At 45.0% G+C, this 18,101-nt stretch overlaps 1 protein-coding gene across 1 annotated transcript in view; it reads right to left on the bottom strand.

Annotated features, from left to right (window-relative positions):
• Positions 1-220: 220 nt before the first annotated feature.
• LOC144148125 (uncharacterized) overlaps positions 221-18,101 on the bottom strand; it is a gene marked incomplete at its 5' end in the record, with an annotated part of 74,543 nt that continues 56,662 nt past the window's right edge. The window contains one exon of the mRNA XM_077679712.1: positions 221-1,127. Coding sequence (XP_077535838.1) covers positions 314-1,127 — 814 coding nt within the window. The remainder of the gene's footprint in view (positions 1,128-18,101) is intronic.

The following is an 18,101-nucleotide window of genomic DNA, read 5'->3' as shown; positions in this document are numbered from 1 at the left end:
GTGCGTTGCGAGTAATACAGCCTAAATCCTGAACGGGAGAGTTGAAAACCCATCCTGTTGCCAGAAAGAGTAGCGGTTGGAACAAGCCGTGTACCTATATGCGGTAGATCGTTACCAGTTGTGAGGGTTCTCGGTATGTTTACGTGGTATAGGAGTGCTGTGGAAGGCGGTGCATGAAGTAAGTATATTTTTAGTGATAAGTACACGCATTAACAACAGCTATGTGTTTATAATATTTTCTATATTTCAGTCATCGTTCGAAAGTAACATCTACACCCTTAGCGTCGTACGGCTTTGTGCACATCATACCCAATTAGTCGGTTAATTGATCGCTTAACTCCGTGCTCATTCCCTTGCTTTCAAGGCTATTACTGTCGCTAAAGTCGACTCCGTCGGGGTCACTGTCGTTAAATGAGCCCGAACTGTTATCCTTGTTTGGTTTCTTCGTCGGTCGCCTGGTTGTGGTGGTAGGTCTACTTGGCCGAGTGGTTTCAGGAGTTTTAGGGCTCGTGGTCTCCTCACAGTCTTGATTTTCGTCACTTCCTTCACCTTGTGAATCTGATCCACTGGACTCTGTGCTGCTGGGGGGAGTGCGTGGGGTATTTTCCTCCTCGTTCTCATCATCCTCGCCCTCACAGCCGTCATCAGGTTTTGTCGTCACATCTTCTTCGGTTGGTTCTTCGGTTCGGGTGGGTGCGATTGTGTCTTCGAAGGTATTTTGTACGGAAACTGGACTTGGCGTGCTGCTGGTTGAGCCCTTGTTTTCTTCATCGTCGCAATCCTCTTCGGGCTGTGAGGTTTCAAGTACGCTATCAAGAGTTGATTCATCATCTTCAGTTGGCTTTTTCTCTTCACTGTCTTGTGACTCGCTAAAGCTCTGTACGGAAGAAGCGGATTGGTCTCCGCTTTGCAAGATTGCTTCGCTGTCCCGACTCTCGTCAGTAATGTCTCCACTGCCAGTGCCTCTAGCATCAGCTTTTGCAAGCAGAGCATCTTCGTCTATGCTTCTCAAATCCTGGCCATAATGTTTTGCACTTTGTTCAGATTGGTGGAGGTCTCTTTTATGCAGTTTGTTGACAGGGATGTCTTTTTTTTGAACGGCTAAAACCGGTGCTCCTTCGGCATAGCTGAAAAAAAGATATGAAAGATATGAGTATAGTGTGCATGCTATAAAATACACAAAGCGTTTACTTTAGACATGTTGCTTTCGGTAAACTAGAACAGCAGAATTATTTATCCCGTTTACGTTCGTGCGATTGAAATAAGGAAGCAAATTCCTGGCATACTGATGGTAGCAATCATTCGTACAAAGCCGATACTTTCGTCCACAAAAAAAAAAAAACAACACCGGCTGAAAGCAAAAAGGATAAAAACGGCTAGATGCGCCGCATTACTTGGTTGTTTTAAAAGCACACGCCATTTTAATGCGGGAGCTTTCGTTAACTATGTTGGTCGAAAATCAGGCGTCCATGGCACAGGAAAAGGCAAACTGCTGAATAGGTTAGAAGCTCGCCAATGAATGCTGGGAATGACCGCCCTTTCTTACAGAAGCTAATATAAACAAAAGGCAACTAATCAATTAAACAGACAATTGGGGAAGCTTTCTACCTCCCCGAAGTCGAACCCCAGTACCCTAAATTGTGAGACAAGTTCGGAATCACGCGACACCCCAGTTCGATTATGCTGGCTTACTAAAGACGGACATAGTAAATAAATTGAGCAGGGCAATTACACAAGTAGGAATAAGGTTAGTTGGGAAGCACGTCCCTGTGTACGGCGTATACGTAGGGCTAACAAGGGTGATTCACGAAGCTTGTCAGTCGTATACAGTAACCGAAAGAGTATGAAAACGTCACAGAAAAATTATGACGAGGATAATTAAAGGGCCCATGTACCCCGCTGGACAGCTGCCCCTGTAGGCATAACGTCATTTCCGCGCATAGAGCGAGCGTGCAGCATTTCACGAGGAGACATTCCGTTCCTAGATAGGCACAAGCCCCTGCACTTCCTGTACGCACTCAGTGCCACCCTATTGGGTCGTTTGCAACATTCCTATTTTTTTGAACAAGTGCTAATAGAACTCGTTTTTCAGCCAGTTGCCTTGGGTAGGATCGCTGGCGTTGGAGGGAATGGTCTGAGTTCCAGCCGCAGCAATGTTGTGTTCTTTTCGAAATACTGCGATTTTTTTTACCTCCAAAATATTTGAAGGCCAATTCTACGCGTTTTGTTGTAACGAAGTGTGGTTTGGTATCTTTTACGTCGTTTAAGGGTAAGTAGACTTAACGCGTGTGGTTAACGTTCCGCATCGTACCGGAAATTCCGGACTTGTATCTATACGCGAACGGAATATCGCTCCCATGCGACAATTGCTCGACAGATTTCATCGGCGGGGTGTATGTGGCCTACATTAACAAGAGCTGTGAAGCGTCGGGGCGTGCACAACACCGGCGTGTTTGGCGTACAATTAAACGCTATTCTTTCTCATTCATAACATCATAAGGAGTGCTTAGATGCCCTAAAATATTTTGGACCGATCATTGACGCAACCTATCAGACAACATGACAAGGATTGATGCTGCGATTTCCGGAAAATGTACATATTTAGTAATTTCAACACAAGGGTCATACATATCTTGGTCGTATAAAAGCACACAGGCATTGTTAGAAGTTTTCTTGCACTTTTAAGTTTCCGGGAAACACTTCATCGCAAAATGCCTCTCCCTCTCCCCCCCCCCCCCCCCACCAAAGTTTACAGCTTTAGTACTGCCGTTTAAGCTGCGACATTGAATATCCTCACTCATTTGTACCCCATGCCAAAACTATTTTGAAACGTCGGTGAATGTTAATGCACACCACTCTCTGCCGGGTGGTGCAGCAAGTCTCACAGCCAGGACCATGTGTCGCAAGTCTTTGCTCAGAAATGAATCATTGCTGCAAGTAACACGTTTATTTATGATAATAGCGTAAATGAAGACAACTGGTCGAACAGAATAAAAGAAAACCAAAAATGCAGAAAAATCTACAGAAATAAAAATCGTTCCACCCAACGTGGAATCTCCGAAGCGCAAAGTAGTGATTCGCCATAACGGACTGTAGCGCCGTAATGGGCTCACCGCTGCCTCCCATCACGCTCTTCCCCTGCCTGTCTCACTCATCTCCTGATGAATTGAACGGAGGTTTGTCCAATGAAATTCAAATTTTCCGTTTTCGCATTTCTCGCGCTCCCTCTGCCTGAAACAGCGCGACCGGGATCCCGCACGTGCCGGCGCCTCACTGCGCAGTTTGGAACGCGTCGGTTTTGGCGGCCACGTTTTTGCTTACTATCGTAAAAACCAACCCAGCGGGAATTCCTAACAAAATGAAAACGGGGGATACCGGCTATATACACAGAGTTTGCCTCAAATGTACCTGCAGTTTTCTTCACTCATAACAAGGGGGAGATGTATGACAAGCGTCAGTGGTTGAGGAGTTTCGAACGGTTATGACTATATAAACCGCTTGCTTTTCGAAGAGACTGTGTTACGCCGTTACGGTGCGCCGTGGGGCTCTACTTGGGTCCGTTATTTAGCTGCGCCGCCTTATTCAGGCAGTCGCTTGACCTCGAACAGCGTGATAGCGAACGAGCTATGACGACAAGCCACGCCCCTAACGTGCTCTGCATTTAAAATCGTAAAAATGGGCCAACCGTGTAACGCCCTGCATTTGCATGAAATGCCGGAGTGCATTCCACAAATGCACTCCTCAAATTCTAGACCTTTTTAAACAGCAGTTTGGCTGGACGTTCACATCCCCTTTTAGACATTTTCGTCCAGTCCGGAAAGTAATAAAAAAAATGTTTTTTGTCCTTTCAGAGGCGAAGCGGTGCGAAAGGCTTAAAAATATTTTAGCGCATTTGTACCAGTAACATAAACCAGCAAGAATTAGTTGGACATGTCAATCACTGAAACGTATATTGGGGAATCTTTAAAGACGCCCAATTTTCTCCGAAATGAAAATTCCCGCCATCAGGGTTGGTTAGGGCAAAACACTAAATCTAACTTTCAGTGGTTCTTACGGAATACATATACACGCCAAAGGAACTTCGATATCTGGACGCGTGAACAAGATAATAAAGAATTTGAAAAACACAATTTCTTCTTTTCCCTCTGATAGGGGTGTGATTTCTGAAAATTCCGCCGTATCGAGCTCCTACGTTATGTAGAAATGTAATTCCTAAGTTTAAAGTTTGTAGGTCTGCCACTTTTCGCTTGCTTTTGATGAATCGGCCAGCCAGTCAGTCAGTGTTTCGGACAGTGCTTTTTGTAAGTACATATAATGCGTCAACGTAGAGTATTGGTCGAACGGAATTTCCCCAAAGCATAAAATAAAAAAAAGAACAGTAAAAGTTTACATAAATGAACTGACAAAATCAAAAATATACATCTTCTACAAGTCCTCCAAGAAACTAAGACAACAGTAAAAATCCCGAAAAAGAGCATTGGAAATACGACTAAACAGATACCGTAAATTGGCCAACCGCCAATTTACGCCCCTCACTTTTCACAAAAACGCATAATTGGCTGGACTAACACATTCACACCTTATAATTGCGTAAACGAAGAATATTTTGTCGAAAGGAATTTCGAACAATAATTTAATACAAAAAATATGCAACAAAAATTTTGGAGTTGACGTACTAGAACTTATGCCCCTGATACATCTCCAAAAGAACGAGGAATAAAATAAAACGCCGGAAAAAGAGTGACCAATAAAAACATAAATACTAAAGTTGCGAAAAGGAGCCAATCCTGCAGTACGCATTGCCTCTGAGGAAAAATACCTAATTGACGAAGTAGATGCTATTAAACTGGAGTAAAGTAAATGAATCGCTATTATGTCATAAATATGCGTAGTTGGCAAAAAGAAAAAAAGGCAACTTTCAAACAATAAATCGCCCAACGCAGTCGGCTGTTCATAGATAAAGAACTCGATTAACACAAGAGGCGCTAAAATGGTGTGCATTTGTAGAGAATTTCCTGAACTTCTGCAGATTTTTCGTTTTAAAATTGTAGTTACCATACACTTCATTGCACGTAAAGTTTTGTTTGTTTCTTCTCGCCATTACAGCGTTGCATGAGTTTATAAATGAAATGTAGGATTGCTATACAATAGGTTTTTCTGCGCTCTTGATGTACATGTTTTACACCTCGCATAAACCTATTAGTTGTCCCCCTAGTAAAGGCGCGCAATATTTTTACGAGTATAATTCTGCTCTCCCACTTTACTAACAACAAAGCCTCGCTACGCAAGCAAATAAGCGAGAAAGAAAGTAGTGTCATTCTTGCAACGAAACGTCAACATAAAGGTTTTCGAGTTTTTCATCAATAAAATATTCAAGAATGTCGGAATTGTAACTGAATTGTAGAGTGAGCTCAGTTTGCACGAAGAGCTCGTATAGTTGCAATGAGCATTGTAAAAGATGGTTACTAGCGAAAGCGAAAATAAACAATGACCAGAGGAAGAAGCAGGGGACGATGCTTGTCCTCAACTGATTATTTATAACATGAATACTGCCTGTCAGATAAAATACCTGATCATCTGAAGGGAAGTAGGCCAGCACTGATTTCATGCAATTCTGTCCGGATTTTTAGCGCGTTCGATGTTTCCAGGTGAGGGTTTGCTTTACATATGTGTTTGCGTGTTCATGTAATAAATATTTAGTTGTACTCTAGCGTCGCCTAGACAGAGTTAATTTTTTAGGTGGTTTGTTTTTACAAACAATATTTTTATAAGTAATCATATTACACATCATCTGAAGCCACGTATTACAGTCAAACCTCGATTTAACGCACCCAGATCTTATTTTTTACCCGGTCTAACGAACCAATTGGTATTTCCCCGCAGGTGCCTATATGGCTCAATGCTTTTATGAACTCGAACGAACGAAATGGATTCAGCGCCATTCCAGATTCAACGAAGTATTTTGAGAAACATATCTTTAAAGCAGCAGAAATTTCGTATTGGTTTTCAGACGCCAAGAAGATAATTGCACCATGCCAGAAGAAAGAAACGAAACATCCAGTGTTGTTTTTACAGAGCTGTATGGACCAATAGAAAAGTCCTGTGTCCGCAGGCCATGGCGTCCCGGCTAGAACGATTTCAACAATCTTGAAGGGAACAGACGCCATCATGTGTACCACCTCGTCTGGAATTGCGTCGAAGAAAAATAACCTCAAGACCACCCCTCACGAGAATTTCGAGGTAGCCGTGGTTATGTGGTTCAAGGATATGAGAGCCAAGAACGTTCCGCTCAGAAGGAAATTGGTGCAACAAAAAGCGGTGCATTTCGCGCGTCTGCTGGGTCTGCTAGTCCGCGCGTCTCCCAGTACCTCTACCCCCAACTGTTTCATCTCCATGGCGAAGAACGTCAAGGCACCCGCCGCCGTGGCTCAGTGGCTAAGGCATTGTGCTGCTGAGTATGGGGGTGTGAGGCCGCTTTTCTGATGGAGCCAAAAAGGAAAAACGCCCAAACGCCCATGTGTACGAGATTTCGGCGCAGGTTGAAAATCCCCGGGTGGTCAAGATTAAGCCGGCGCCCTCCACTACGGCGGGCCTCATCGCCTGCGTTGCGTCAGCCAGTTAAACCCTAGTCTAGATTAATCAAGAACGCCAATGCTCCAAGGCGTAACCCGCCGTGCTAATGCGTCAGGCTAATCAGGCATTTAGCATACAGTTCATAATTCCTTCAAGAAAACCACAAAACAAGCATCGAAACCGCGTTATGAATGATAAGGCACCTGTGAACAGTGGTACCACCCACCATGTGTTCTTGATAAAGATTATGTTTGCAGATTATCTTTCAAGGTTAGGCCGGACTAGTGTCACCAAATAGAGCAGTTCTTGATCTAGGCGCCAAGCGAATGCGTCAGGCTAGGCAGGACCCAGAATTTGCCACCAGAGAAGCCGAGTGTCAGTAGATAAAGTATTAGAGTACCGCCACTGAGACACCCAAGTCAGCAAGGGCGGTCATTTTGGCGTTCATAGATGTTGCGAGATTGCCGTATGTACGGTATCGCCGTTAACTTCGACCGGGTCGTCTGTTAACAACAATACCGAAGATGCATCAAAACGGCATCTTTGGAGACAGTTCTGCTGCTGAAATGCGGTTACACGCGTTATGTTTGATTTGTATTCGGAACGATCGCGCGCAGCCGCAGAGCCGGCAGGACAAGCTAAGCTTACCTGAGTTGACCGACTAAAACGCATAAACAAAAATGGCGGCGCCCATGAACCATCGCAGTGTAAACGAATGTCACGGAACCATAACTGACCAATGATTATCGCGGCGGCACGGAACAATGGGAAAAAATAGTCCCTATACTCTGTACCCTTATCTATACACACTAGCCTATTGCAAGCAACAAGACCACCGAGACAACTACAAATGTCATGTCCTCCTCCATCACCATTTGTAGTGGTTTACAACAGCTTTGCGGGGCATAAACGTTCGCATGGTGGTAGGGCGGCCAATTTTTTGTGAGAGGAGGTGGTACTTGTGACTGAAGCGCGATTTAGAAAATGCACGCATGGAAAAAGATTTCGGAACTTGTTCGGTTCTTAAGTGAGGTAATTTTTTCTGTGCAACCCTACTAAGGCGTGCTTCAAAATCCGTCTGTACAATCGACTCGTTATAACTGCAATTTGAACTTCAGAATCGTCATTTTTGTAACAGCAATTGTCTCTGATTATTTTGTAAATTCTGTAGTTTCAGTTTTTTGCTTGGAAGTACCTTCAATCTATCCTAATCGTTTTTCCTTGTGCTAGATGTTATTGAAAAATGATAACCTGAAATGGACTGCACTGATGTTAAAATTTTGACCATATAAAAAACTGCCAGAAGACTCATTTTTGAGACGAGAGTTTTCGATTCAAGCAAAATACTCATGGTTTCAGTTTAAGCAAGCATTGTTAGAACTTGAGCTTACAAGCCTTCAACAAAACTAGTTTTAGTAGAGATTGTTTTGAGCACCGCGGATATTCTCTACCTATTTTCGGCCGCAGAATCATTTCATCCAGTTAATGAGTCACTAAGCGAAAACAACGTTTATCAAATATTTCCGGTTAGGTTGGAATCTCTCAACGTGTACTGTTCAAACGATTCACAGTGTTTGTCCTTCATGAGTAAAAGAGGAGGGCACTCCATGCTCTGTTGTGGGAGATGGCATGGCAGGTAGCGTTCTCTTCTGAATATAGCGTGCTACAAAAAGATGAATTGTGTTTATTGGTCAGAGCAAGTCAATACTTATTACTGATGAGGTGTTCTGTGGCTGCATACGGAGTGTTAGCTAAAAAAGGGGGTGTTTAGGCCGATATAGTACGAAAGCGTCGGCTTTAATTTTTTGAAGCAAATGTGGTGAGTTTGTTTTTGGGTGTTATTAAAGATGAAGCTAAAAGTCCACACGTGAGAAATTACAAGAAATACGATACACTTTTATTTTGTAAGAATAATTCATCTTGACGACAACAAAACTGGCGATACAAAGTCATTTGACTTCTCAAGTTTTTCTACCAAGTTATATCTTTGCTGCCAAAGTCCGCTTCATCACTAAAATTTATGTCTTCGGCTGCACTTTCTAGACCTATTGATCCTGAGCTTGCATCTTCGTTTTTGGGTTTTTTTGTCGACGTGGTTGTAGTTCGGCTCTCCCGGCTTCCTTTTCGGTTTCCTTCTTCACCGTCTTCGCATTCCTCGCTGGAGCCTTGGTTGCTTGACCCGCCGTTGCTACTGCTTTCTTTCAAGGTCGATGTGAGGGTGTCCTGTGTTGGTTGTCTGGCAGGACTACTTGTTGTTGGTGGTTGCGACTCACTTTCACTTGAAGGCTTCGTGTCTGCTTCATCAGTTACCGGGGGGGTCACTGTTTCACAATCTTCACCTTCGTCGCTTGTTTCAGTCTCTTGACTCTTTCCTTTAGAATCAGAGTTCTCACTGGATGGTTCTGTGGGAACGCTTTCGTCCTCGCAGCTTTCGTCAAGGTCGCGGGCCTCGTTGTAGGACTGCAACGTTTTCTTGTCGTCACCATTGTCGCTTTGAGTTTCTTTACCTTCGTTCAGACCTAACCTGTTCCCAAGCCTGTAGGAGTCACCTTCCTGTTGGCTTTCGTCATTTGCGGTCAGTGCAAAAGCCAGCTGGCTTGGTTTGTATGGTTTCCCGTGAGTGTCGTAATCCTTTTGAATAAATGGAAGGGGCACGGTTCTGGTAAAGCTAGGGAAGAAATGAGAAGCCGAAATGTCAGCGGTCGTGTACTGACAGACGGAACAAGAAAGTGGTTTTGTACCAGACTTTTGTTCTATTTCGCGTAATTGCATTGTTTACACTTGGTTGCATTGTTTATACATCGACGGTGATAAAGGTGGAATAAACTCCAAGAATTAAGTTCCGACCTACAAAATGTCGCATTTTCTTTAAGAGCAATGATGTTACGAAGCAAACCATAGATATAGTGCCTTGGTTTGTGGCATCTTTTTCCCCGGCTCAATAAACAACATAACTTCGTTGTGTTAACTTTGTCCAGAGGGGTAAAAAATGTTTCACAAGGAAACTGCATCGCCAGATAAAACATTACATTGCGTGGAAGTTTCAAGTAAGAAAAAACGCATCTCGCCTTTAACAAATACGAATACGCAGGGTCGATTACATTCCTCAAAAACGCATTGATTGCGAGGTCTTTAGGAAATTTTTCAGTTGTTTAATAACAAGACTACACAAGTGCGAATAAGCTGGTGCCAGTACAACAGTTTTAGGGATACATTTTAGGTGTTTGGGGTTGATTCTCTAGTGGTAGTATTTGACTTGTTAGTGAGTATCCTATGAAAGCATGGGGGCGTGAATACAGAGAAGAAGAAAGCATGGAGCAGCGTGGTTTAACAATTCTGAATTTCATGTCATCCTGCAGCTGCTGGAGCCAGTGTACGACAACATTGGCGGGATATAATTTCAACCACAACTAAAGGAGCCTTCAATTCCTGTACATTTACAGGCCCTTATATTATGCAAGGGCGTTGCAACTGCAAGTGGGGCAATATGACTAGTCTTTTGGGAAACCCGCAGGTGGCTTCGCATTCAGTTTTGCATGAATAGTTCATTTTGCCTTTCTTTTTGTTCAACGGTCACACAATCGAAGGACACCTCTGGAAAAAAATAGGTAACCTGAGATAATGGACGAAACACGTTTTTTAGGCTACAAATACTAAAATAAAATGTGACCGTCGCTTGTGTTATAAAAATAGGTCATAAACTGTGAAGTTTGTGCAAATTTTTAGCGGAAGCAAGCCTGTCGTTCCCACAAGCACCTTAGGCGTGGTTCAGTTATTCCTGCGTACTGTATGTCTCTATGGTAAATGAAAACACTTAAGTTAATTACTCATTTGTCAACAGTACCATCGGCTTATCGCTCCAGGCCGTTCATTTTATACCTTCGAACTGCAGTTGCTTTCGTTCATATCACATCCATGACGAGAAAACAGCGTGAAATCTGGAGCGCGCACAATTGTTTTCGGACCATGTCAGCCATTAAAAAGTGTGCCATAAAGAATGAAGAAATTATACGTAAGCTGAATAATTATACGAGGCGAAGTTACATGGATAAACATTATTTCTCTGGGTACACAATAATTCGCACTAAATTTACTCGAAAAAAAGAAAACAAGACAAAGACAGGCAAACAACCAAACAAAAAAATGGCTGCGGCTTACAGCTCGGCTAGGCAGGTTATGCAAGCGAGAGCAGCGGAAGCGCAGCTTGCCAACCAAACGTTGTGGCTTGTCGAACTCTCCTTATGCTGCGAGAACTCACTAACGTTGTTTCGTCAGTTTAAAAAGAAGTCGCCGCAGTCGAAGACGAGGTGTCCATTGCCTCCTCTGAAGCTCGTCGCTGTCGTCTTTCTGCATCCTTCCCCAGACGCTAAGCGCGCCCAAATTCCCGTTTTGCACTCGTTTCCACCTGCCGCTTTCCCCACTTGTACTCTCTTTTTCCCTCTGAAGGGACACTGAATTGATTTGTAAACATTACGGGATTACTAGCGCAAATTGTAGTCCGGAATTTCGACCACTCTAAGTGCGTTTCCGCGAATATATTTCGTAGAAAAATCAATTCGAAAGTGCTGCCGTCTTTTGTGCATCTTCGCCCATTTTCCGTGGAGTTTTTGTGTGACGTTAGGAAAAAAAATGACTTGGCTTGACTGCATTACTGCACGGCTCGCCGACCTACTGACAGAGTCACTCGGCCCAGCGTTTAGTCCGCCGGCCGCCGACGTGTCGTCGCAATTCGTTAGCTCAGTTGAAACTAAGCCACGACACGTTTGTGAATGAAAGAATGTGACTTTGTTTAGTTTGCTAGTTTGTACACTGTATCAATGTCCAAGTCCAGGTCGCTGCACACAAGCGCTGTACAAGCGCACATGCGATGCTTTGCAGACTGGTATGCTAGCAGGAAAATGTAAGGCCAATTGAAGGCGGTAGAAGAGTCCGCGAAGTTAATATAGGTACTAAGGAAATAAAAGAAACTGAAACCTTTACCTTAAAGCGTAAAACTAGGATGCAGGGAGCAGTTTTTTGCGCTGGGTGAACAAGCACAAAAATCAGCAGAACGACCACACATGGGCAAGCGCTTTTCCGTCTAAGCAATGCAATTTCTAGACGTGAGATACTGTGGAAATTTGGGGGACGCGTACTGCGCGAGCCCTGTAAAACAAATAGTCATCTGAGCTGGTTGAAATGCTAAAACTAAATAAAAAGTAAGCTGGCTATACAATATATACCTTATATTTCCAGCATTGGCAGCGCTGGTTCGTGGCCCATTGGTCTGGGTCGCTGGGTATATTGTTTTGTAAGTCACAAGTTCGCGCCTGTTGCCCCGAAGTTTGCACGAACAAACTATCCGCGCACGGCAAATGCGCACGTGGCGCACTGACATTAGTTCCGCCCGCACGCCCGTCCGAGTTGAGTACGAACGGTCCCGCGGAATGTGCACCGAGAGGAATAGGCAAGACGGGGTCCTCCCTATTCGTGTCTGCCGGTTTGACAATTGGTGGTCATGCAAGAAGCCTTGGCTATATCGCTTTCCTCCTTCGTACAATAAAATGGTCACAAAAGGTAGAACAAGCTTCGGTTATAGGGGCTCCCATGGCGTTAAGGGACAAATATCTGTGCTTACAGTGACGTGTTTCTGAGCTTTTTTTTTCTGTCCCCAAAACCGGTCCTGTAGCCTTCATGCGTGTCCCTGACAGTGGAGGAACCAGTTGTCAGACAGTGAAAACGCGTGGGGAAATGCGTCGCTCTCCGCAGATGTCATCATCATGCGCCTGTCTACACCCACTGCAGGGCAAATGCCTCTCCCATCTCCAAGTATCCCGGTCCGGTGCTAACTGCGACCACGTTATCCCCGTAAACTTCTCGATGTCATCTGCCCATCTAACTTTCTGCCGCCCGTTGCCAGGGTTGCCTCTTCCAGGGATCCACTGTGTTACCGTTTGTGACCAACGGTTATCTTGCCTTCACATTACATGCCCTGCCCAGGCCCATTTCTTCTTAATTTCTACTAATATGTCCTTAACACGCGTTTGTTCCCTGAACCACTCCGCTGCCTTCTTGTTCCCCAACGTTACATCTACCACCTTCCGCTACATTTCTCGCTGGGTCTTCCTCAATTTGCGTTGAACCCTCGTAGTGAGCGTCCAGGTTTCTGCCCCGTAGGTGAGTACCGGTAAGATGGAGCTGTCATACACTTTCTTGTTCAAGGACAATGGTAGGCTGCCATTCATTACCTGAGAATGCCTGCTGAAGGCACTCCACCCCATTCTTACCCTTGTAATTATCTCTGCCTCATGGTTGGGATGTGGGGTCACTACTTGGCCTAACTAGATACATTCGCTTACCATTTCCACTGCTTCGCCACCTATCTCAAATCGCTGTGCACTCCTGAGGCTATTGAGCACTACTTCGGTTTTCTGTATTCACGCCCGTGATAATACCCTGCTCGTCCATTGCGGTAATTATGCCCTGAAATTCGCCCCCCGAGTTACTTAGCAAGGCGACGTCATCAGCAAATTTGAGGTTACTGAGGTCTTCTCCGTTACCCCTTACGCCCACTTGTTCCCAATCCAATGTTCTGAGTACCTCTTGTAAACATGCTGTGAATAACATTGAAGAGATTGTGTTCCCGTGTCTGACGCCTTTCCATGTACGCATTTTACTGCTCTCCTTATGAATGGCAGTTACAGTGTTAGTAGCCGAGGAGTTCTACAGAAGTCTGTTCAGTAACCGCGACATCCAGATTAATACCGAACGAGGAAGTAGTTCAGAGGAGTTAGACATCCCACCAGTAACGACCGAAGAAGTAAAGAATGCTAAAGAAATGCAAAGGGATGAAGCACCTGTTGAGGATCAGATAAGATCAGACCTCTTGAAGTATGGCGGGCCAATTGTACTATAAAAACTCGCAAACCCGTATACCCAGTGCCTAATGACCGCGAGTATGCCGGAATTTTGGATGAACGCCAACATCATCCTAATTCATAAGAAACGTGACATGGAGGTCTTGAAAAATTACAGGCCGATGAGCTTACTGACAGTCGCCTACAAGGTACTTACCAAGGTAATCACTAAGAGAATTTCTGCCCCTTAGATTTCAGTCAGCCTAAAGAACAAGCAGGGTTTCGTAAAGGCTATTCAACAATGGACCGTATTCACACAATCAATCAGGGGATAGAAAAAAATCGGGGAGTATACTATGCCCTATATGTAGCCTTCATAGATTATAAGAAAGCATTTGACTCGGTCGCAACCTCAGCAGTCATGCAGGCATTCGGAGTCAGGGTGTAGACGAGCGTTACGTAGGAATACTAGAGAATATCTGCTTGATTTATTGATTGATTTATTGTACGGTTTAACGCGCCGACGCAGCACAGGCGATGAGGCGCGTTGTAGTGGAGGGCTCCGGATTAATTTTGAACACTACCAGAGGATATCTACAATGGGTCCACAGATACCATAGTCCGCAGATGTGTTTGGCCCTTTATCCCTGGCGTATATCGCGACAGAGCCTAGTTCTACGCGCGCTATACACCAATGCGCGAGTACGGCGTTAATTACGTGCCCTTGCGGGTAGGCCGTAATAGGAGAGCTGACAACGACAGTGAATTTCTCCGCAGGTCAGTTCACTAACTTACTGCGTTCTTCTGCTCCTACCACCTGCTCATACCACCTCCTACCTACGTCCACTTTCTACTTCTGCAGAGTTTGGGCTACCTGAAGATCGCCTCGCGCTATAGAACGCCTCGTGCTATGAAACCTACACGGCGGTTCCTCTCTCCTTGCCGAATTTTCGGTAAACGACTGCTTCCCAGCTCGGACACTGTTCTGGAAATGCATGCGGGGCATGCATACTGGTGCTAAGAATGAAAGGCTTCCCTTTAAAATATGCCAGTATCCGATACGTATAAACGTGAGTAAAGTACACATGCGCGTTTTGTTACCATATCGGAATGTGATGCGTTAAATCTTTGTGCATCTACGAACAAACAATGCAAAGTGGTCACATTGGACTACGCAGAAGTTATTGCTCATAAAATACGCATATGATTTCTATGTGTGTTTTTTGGCCTGTCCGACGAAAGGACGCGCATTTAGTAGTGTTCGCTTAGCCTTGCAGCATAAGGAACATTCATAGGGCAAGGAAGTCTTTTCTCTCCATTTGTTCAATGTCTAGTGCACCCAATCGTTTCCACAAAGATAGGGGAGTCCCAGATTACAACTTAAGCTTGTCATTATTTGTCTGCCTGGTCGCACAAAAGATTCATTAAGTAGTACTGACCGCATCGTAGGTTTGGTCTCCACAAGAGCTGCAGAAGTCGCCAGTGAATCAAATGTGGCAAAAAAAAAATCTTCGTGCAGAGGACGTCAAGACAAAGTCCGTGTAACAACGTGTCGACGAGACGCCCAAGATGAGACGCACGTGGACATGCAAGGAGATCGGACACTTGACAAAACAATGATGGACGACATTTATCTCTCAGCCAGCTTTTTAGAGAAACGTGTGCCCTCGGCTGTCGCTAATAACCCATCTTATCACCTCTCAAAACAAGAATACTGCAGCATCCGCAGTTTGAATGAGCTATTGAATTTGGCCGACTGGCAGTTTTAGTGTAATTCAAAATTTCGGGGGAATCCATTGAAAATATTATTCTCTTAGGGCTCCCTGTTTACGTTAGCGTCATATCGCAGAAGCACCCAAGTCGCATTGGGATCTACGGCTTAAAAAGACGCTTTTGGAACGCTTAAAGGAGCCATGAAGACAAAATACAAGTTGGGTTTATTAGAAAGACTGCTCAGTCCCGATAACAATGATACCAATATCATCGCAATCTTCGAACAAATAACGGAGATATTAAAGAAAACGTGTGAAGCAGTCGCGACCCCCTAGCCACTTTCCCGCAACTTTTCTATGACGTCACGGAACCTTGTTTGTGCGATTGGCGGCCGCCTAACTGAGCTGTCGCGACGACACATGACTGGACGTCTGTAATGGGGCCTCTAGTTCCATTTGACCGCATCACTTGAATGCTAACGTGCAGTTAATGCACTGAAAATTATGTTTTATTGTTGGCCCGTATGACGTCATTCTTGCTCATAACACGTCACTGTGGCGCGAAATTTGAAAGTTTTTAAATACTTCTTGCTTTTTTTTCGTTAAAAAACATCTTTTGTGGCTGTAATGGAGCTGAGTGAGATACTGAATCCTAGTTCTTTCAAATTAAACGAAGTTGTATTTTCTCTTCATGGCTCCTTTAATACGACTAATCAAGTCGGGGAAGTCTTGATATGAGTAAATGTTCCTGGAAGGTGCATGAAGTAAATATCTGTAGAGGCCAAAGATGGGAGTTAAGGAGTTCAAAACCTGCGTGACATTAAAGCTGATGACGCAGGGCTTGTTGTCGGCATTCCAACTACTCGACGAGATAGCCAACGACTACTGAGCCCCGTCGGTACGAAAAACGTGAGGTCCGTCAACTGCCGCTTAGTGAGCTGCAGCCCCTATGCTCCTCCGCATGCCCAGCGAATGCGCAATCAAACCAGCTGGAATCGAAAGCAGGTGGCTTCTAGCTCATATTAATTCTGAACAATTTATGTGGGCGCGTATGTGACATGCGTTGTGGTGCCATATCGGCTGGGCACGGCTAACAAACTGACGAAGAACAAACTGACGAATCCGTTGTCATATCGGGGCTGAAATTTTGCTCCCACACGTGCGCGCGCGCCTTAAATTTTAATATGGGTTGGGTGCTGTGAAAGGCATTTAATGCGTGGTGTACCTAATCCGTGACATCGTTGCTCTATCCAAGTGCGAATGTCTTTATATTGCAGAGGCTGAAGATATGTCAAGTTCGAAAAAATGCTTATCGCGCTGGAGGCGATTCAGTAAACCTTGATGTCGGGTAGTTGGTGTAACGTGCTTTTGGGGGGACGTTTCGCTCGGTGTGCTCACAGAGAGGGACACAGAAAAAAAAATAGCAGTGGCTTATCTTGGCTATGCCAGGATATACGTAGCGTGAGTTAAGGTTCAGTTTGTTATTCTTAGATTTCGTGGTTGTCTAGGATTAGCGTGATTATCATTCTTACTGCTGCTTCAATGACACACACACGGTATACGCATTATAGGACATGTATATTCATCAAGCGGCTCCGGCGCAGCGTCACCAATCGCCCCAGAGCTAAGCTGGTTCCACAGGCGCACGCCGGTGTTGCTGTGACGCACGAGCCATCGGTTCCACACCACGCCACCCCTCGGATGATCAAGTGAACCGGGCCTCCATGTGCCGCGCTTGCGCAGCACGGCTCTCCAGGAGCCACGCGAAACTGCTCAACGTCGGCCAATGTAGCTCAAGCTACAAAAACGTACACTTTCACGAGAAGACAGCGGACTAACGAGTTTGGTTGCTGTTACTGACCAATGTTGAATGTATGTTTCACTTCGCCCCTCCTGCTAGGCATATTCGGGCCTGCAGTATTTCCAAATGAATAAATGAAAACTTACGACATTGTTGTCTTAATTTTTTTAAATGTGTGCAAACGTTATCCTCAAGCTTCTTCCATATAGGTTGATTTGCCTGGTTTTGTCCGTTTTAAGCCTATATAGTACAGAATTAAAGAGAGGTGAGGCTTTAAGCGAAGCCTTCACCGTGCCGAAAAGTGTTTCGCCCTGCCCTTTTCTTGACCCCTACGAGAGATGAGCAGTGTAGCGCTGTTCTTCCGATCATTTTGCGACACTGCTACGTATAGGCGGTGCCCTGGCATCTTTAAGCAGCATTCCGACAATGGCCGGGTATATGCTGATGAACTGATGGCACAAAATTAAAGGAGCAACCAGAACTGCGCAACCATTGAGGCGCAGTCATGCTCCGACAGAGAGCCAGACGGTGACCCAACCCCTCCAAAAACAGAGAGAACATGATGTGAACTTTGGAGCATAGAAAATGCCAACATTGTGTTGCAACCGACGCTTTTTGTTTACCTAGTGCCCGCCGTCCCCAGTACACTACTCAGCGTTGCCACTACAATGTGGTGTAACTCCTCCGTCTTCCGTCCGTTAACCATTTTGCTCACATCGACTGCCCGCTACGATAAAGGTCGTCGTAAGTTTGCCGTTCCGTTCATTAGTTAAATGTACAGGGCCTGCTTCCGCTTACTCGTGTACTTCAGCTGAGCAACCTATGCATCACTGCTTCCCTTGCGAGCACTAGGGCAGGTGTTATCGCAGAGATTGCAGCATGGAGTACTGTTGGCAGGGGTCATCTCAACGGAATTTACCACAATGAGAGCCCAGAATTGTGCTGGGACCACGTTGCTGGTGGTGTCCCTCCTGATGACAGCGGTGAAACGTATTCAGCCCAAAGGGTATGGTCTTAATGTACACATTTCAGTGATGCTGCGCAGTGCTCTTGGTGGTGTCATCGTTAAAAAAATCACCAAACTAAGTGAGGCCTAGTGAGGAACCGCTACGTGGTGTTGGAGGTGGCGTGGTGGTGGAGGGTTTGATGGAACGGCGCGGTAGGATACGATTTCCCACT

Source organism: Haemaphysalis longicornis, unplaced genomic scaffold (genome assembly GCF_048455015.1).
Source record: "Haemaphysalis longicornis isolate Haplotype H1 unplaced genomic scaffold, Haemaphysalis longicornis Haplotype H1 scaffold_78, whole genome shotgun sequence".
Lineage (NCBI taxonomy): Eukaryota > Metazoa > Arthropoda > Arachnida > Ixodida > Ixodidae > Haemaphysalis > Haemaphysalis longicornis.
The sequence above is the reverse complement of the archived record's forward strand: the minus strand, read 5'-3'. Positions and strand labels throughout refer to the sequence as shown.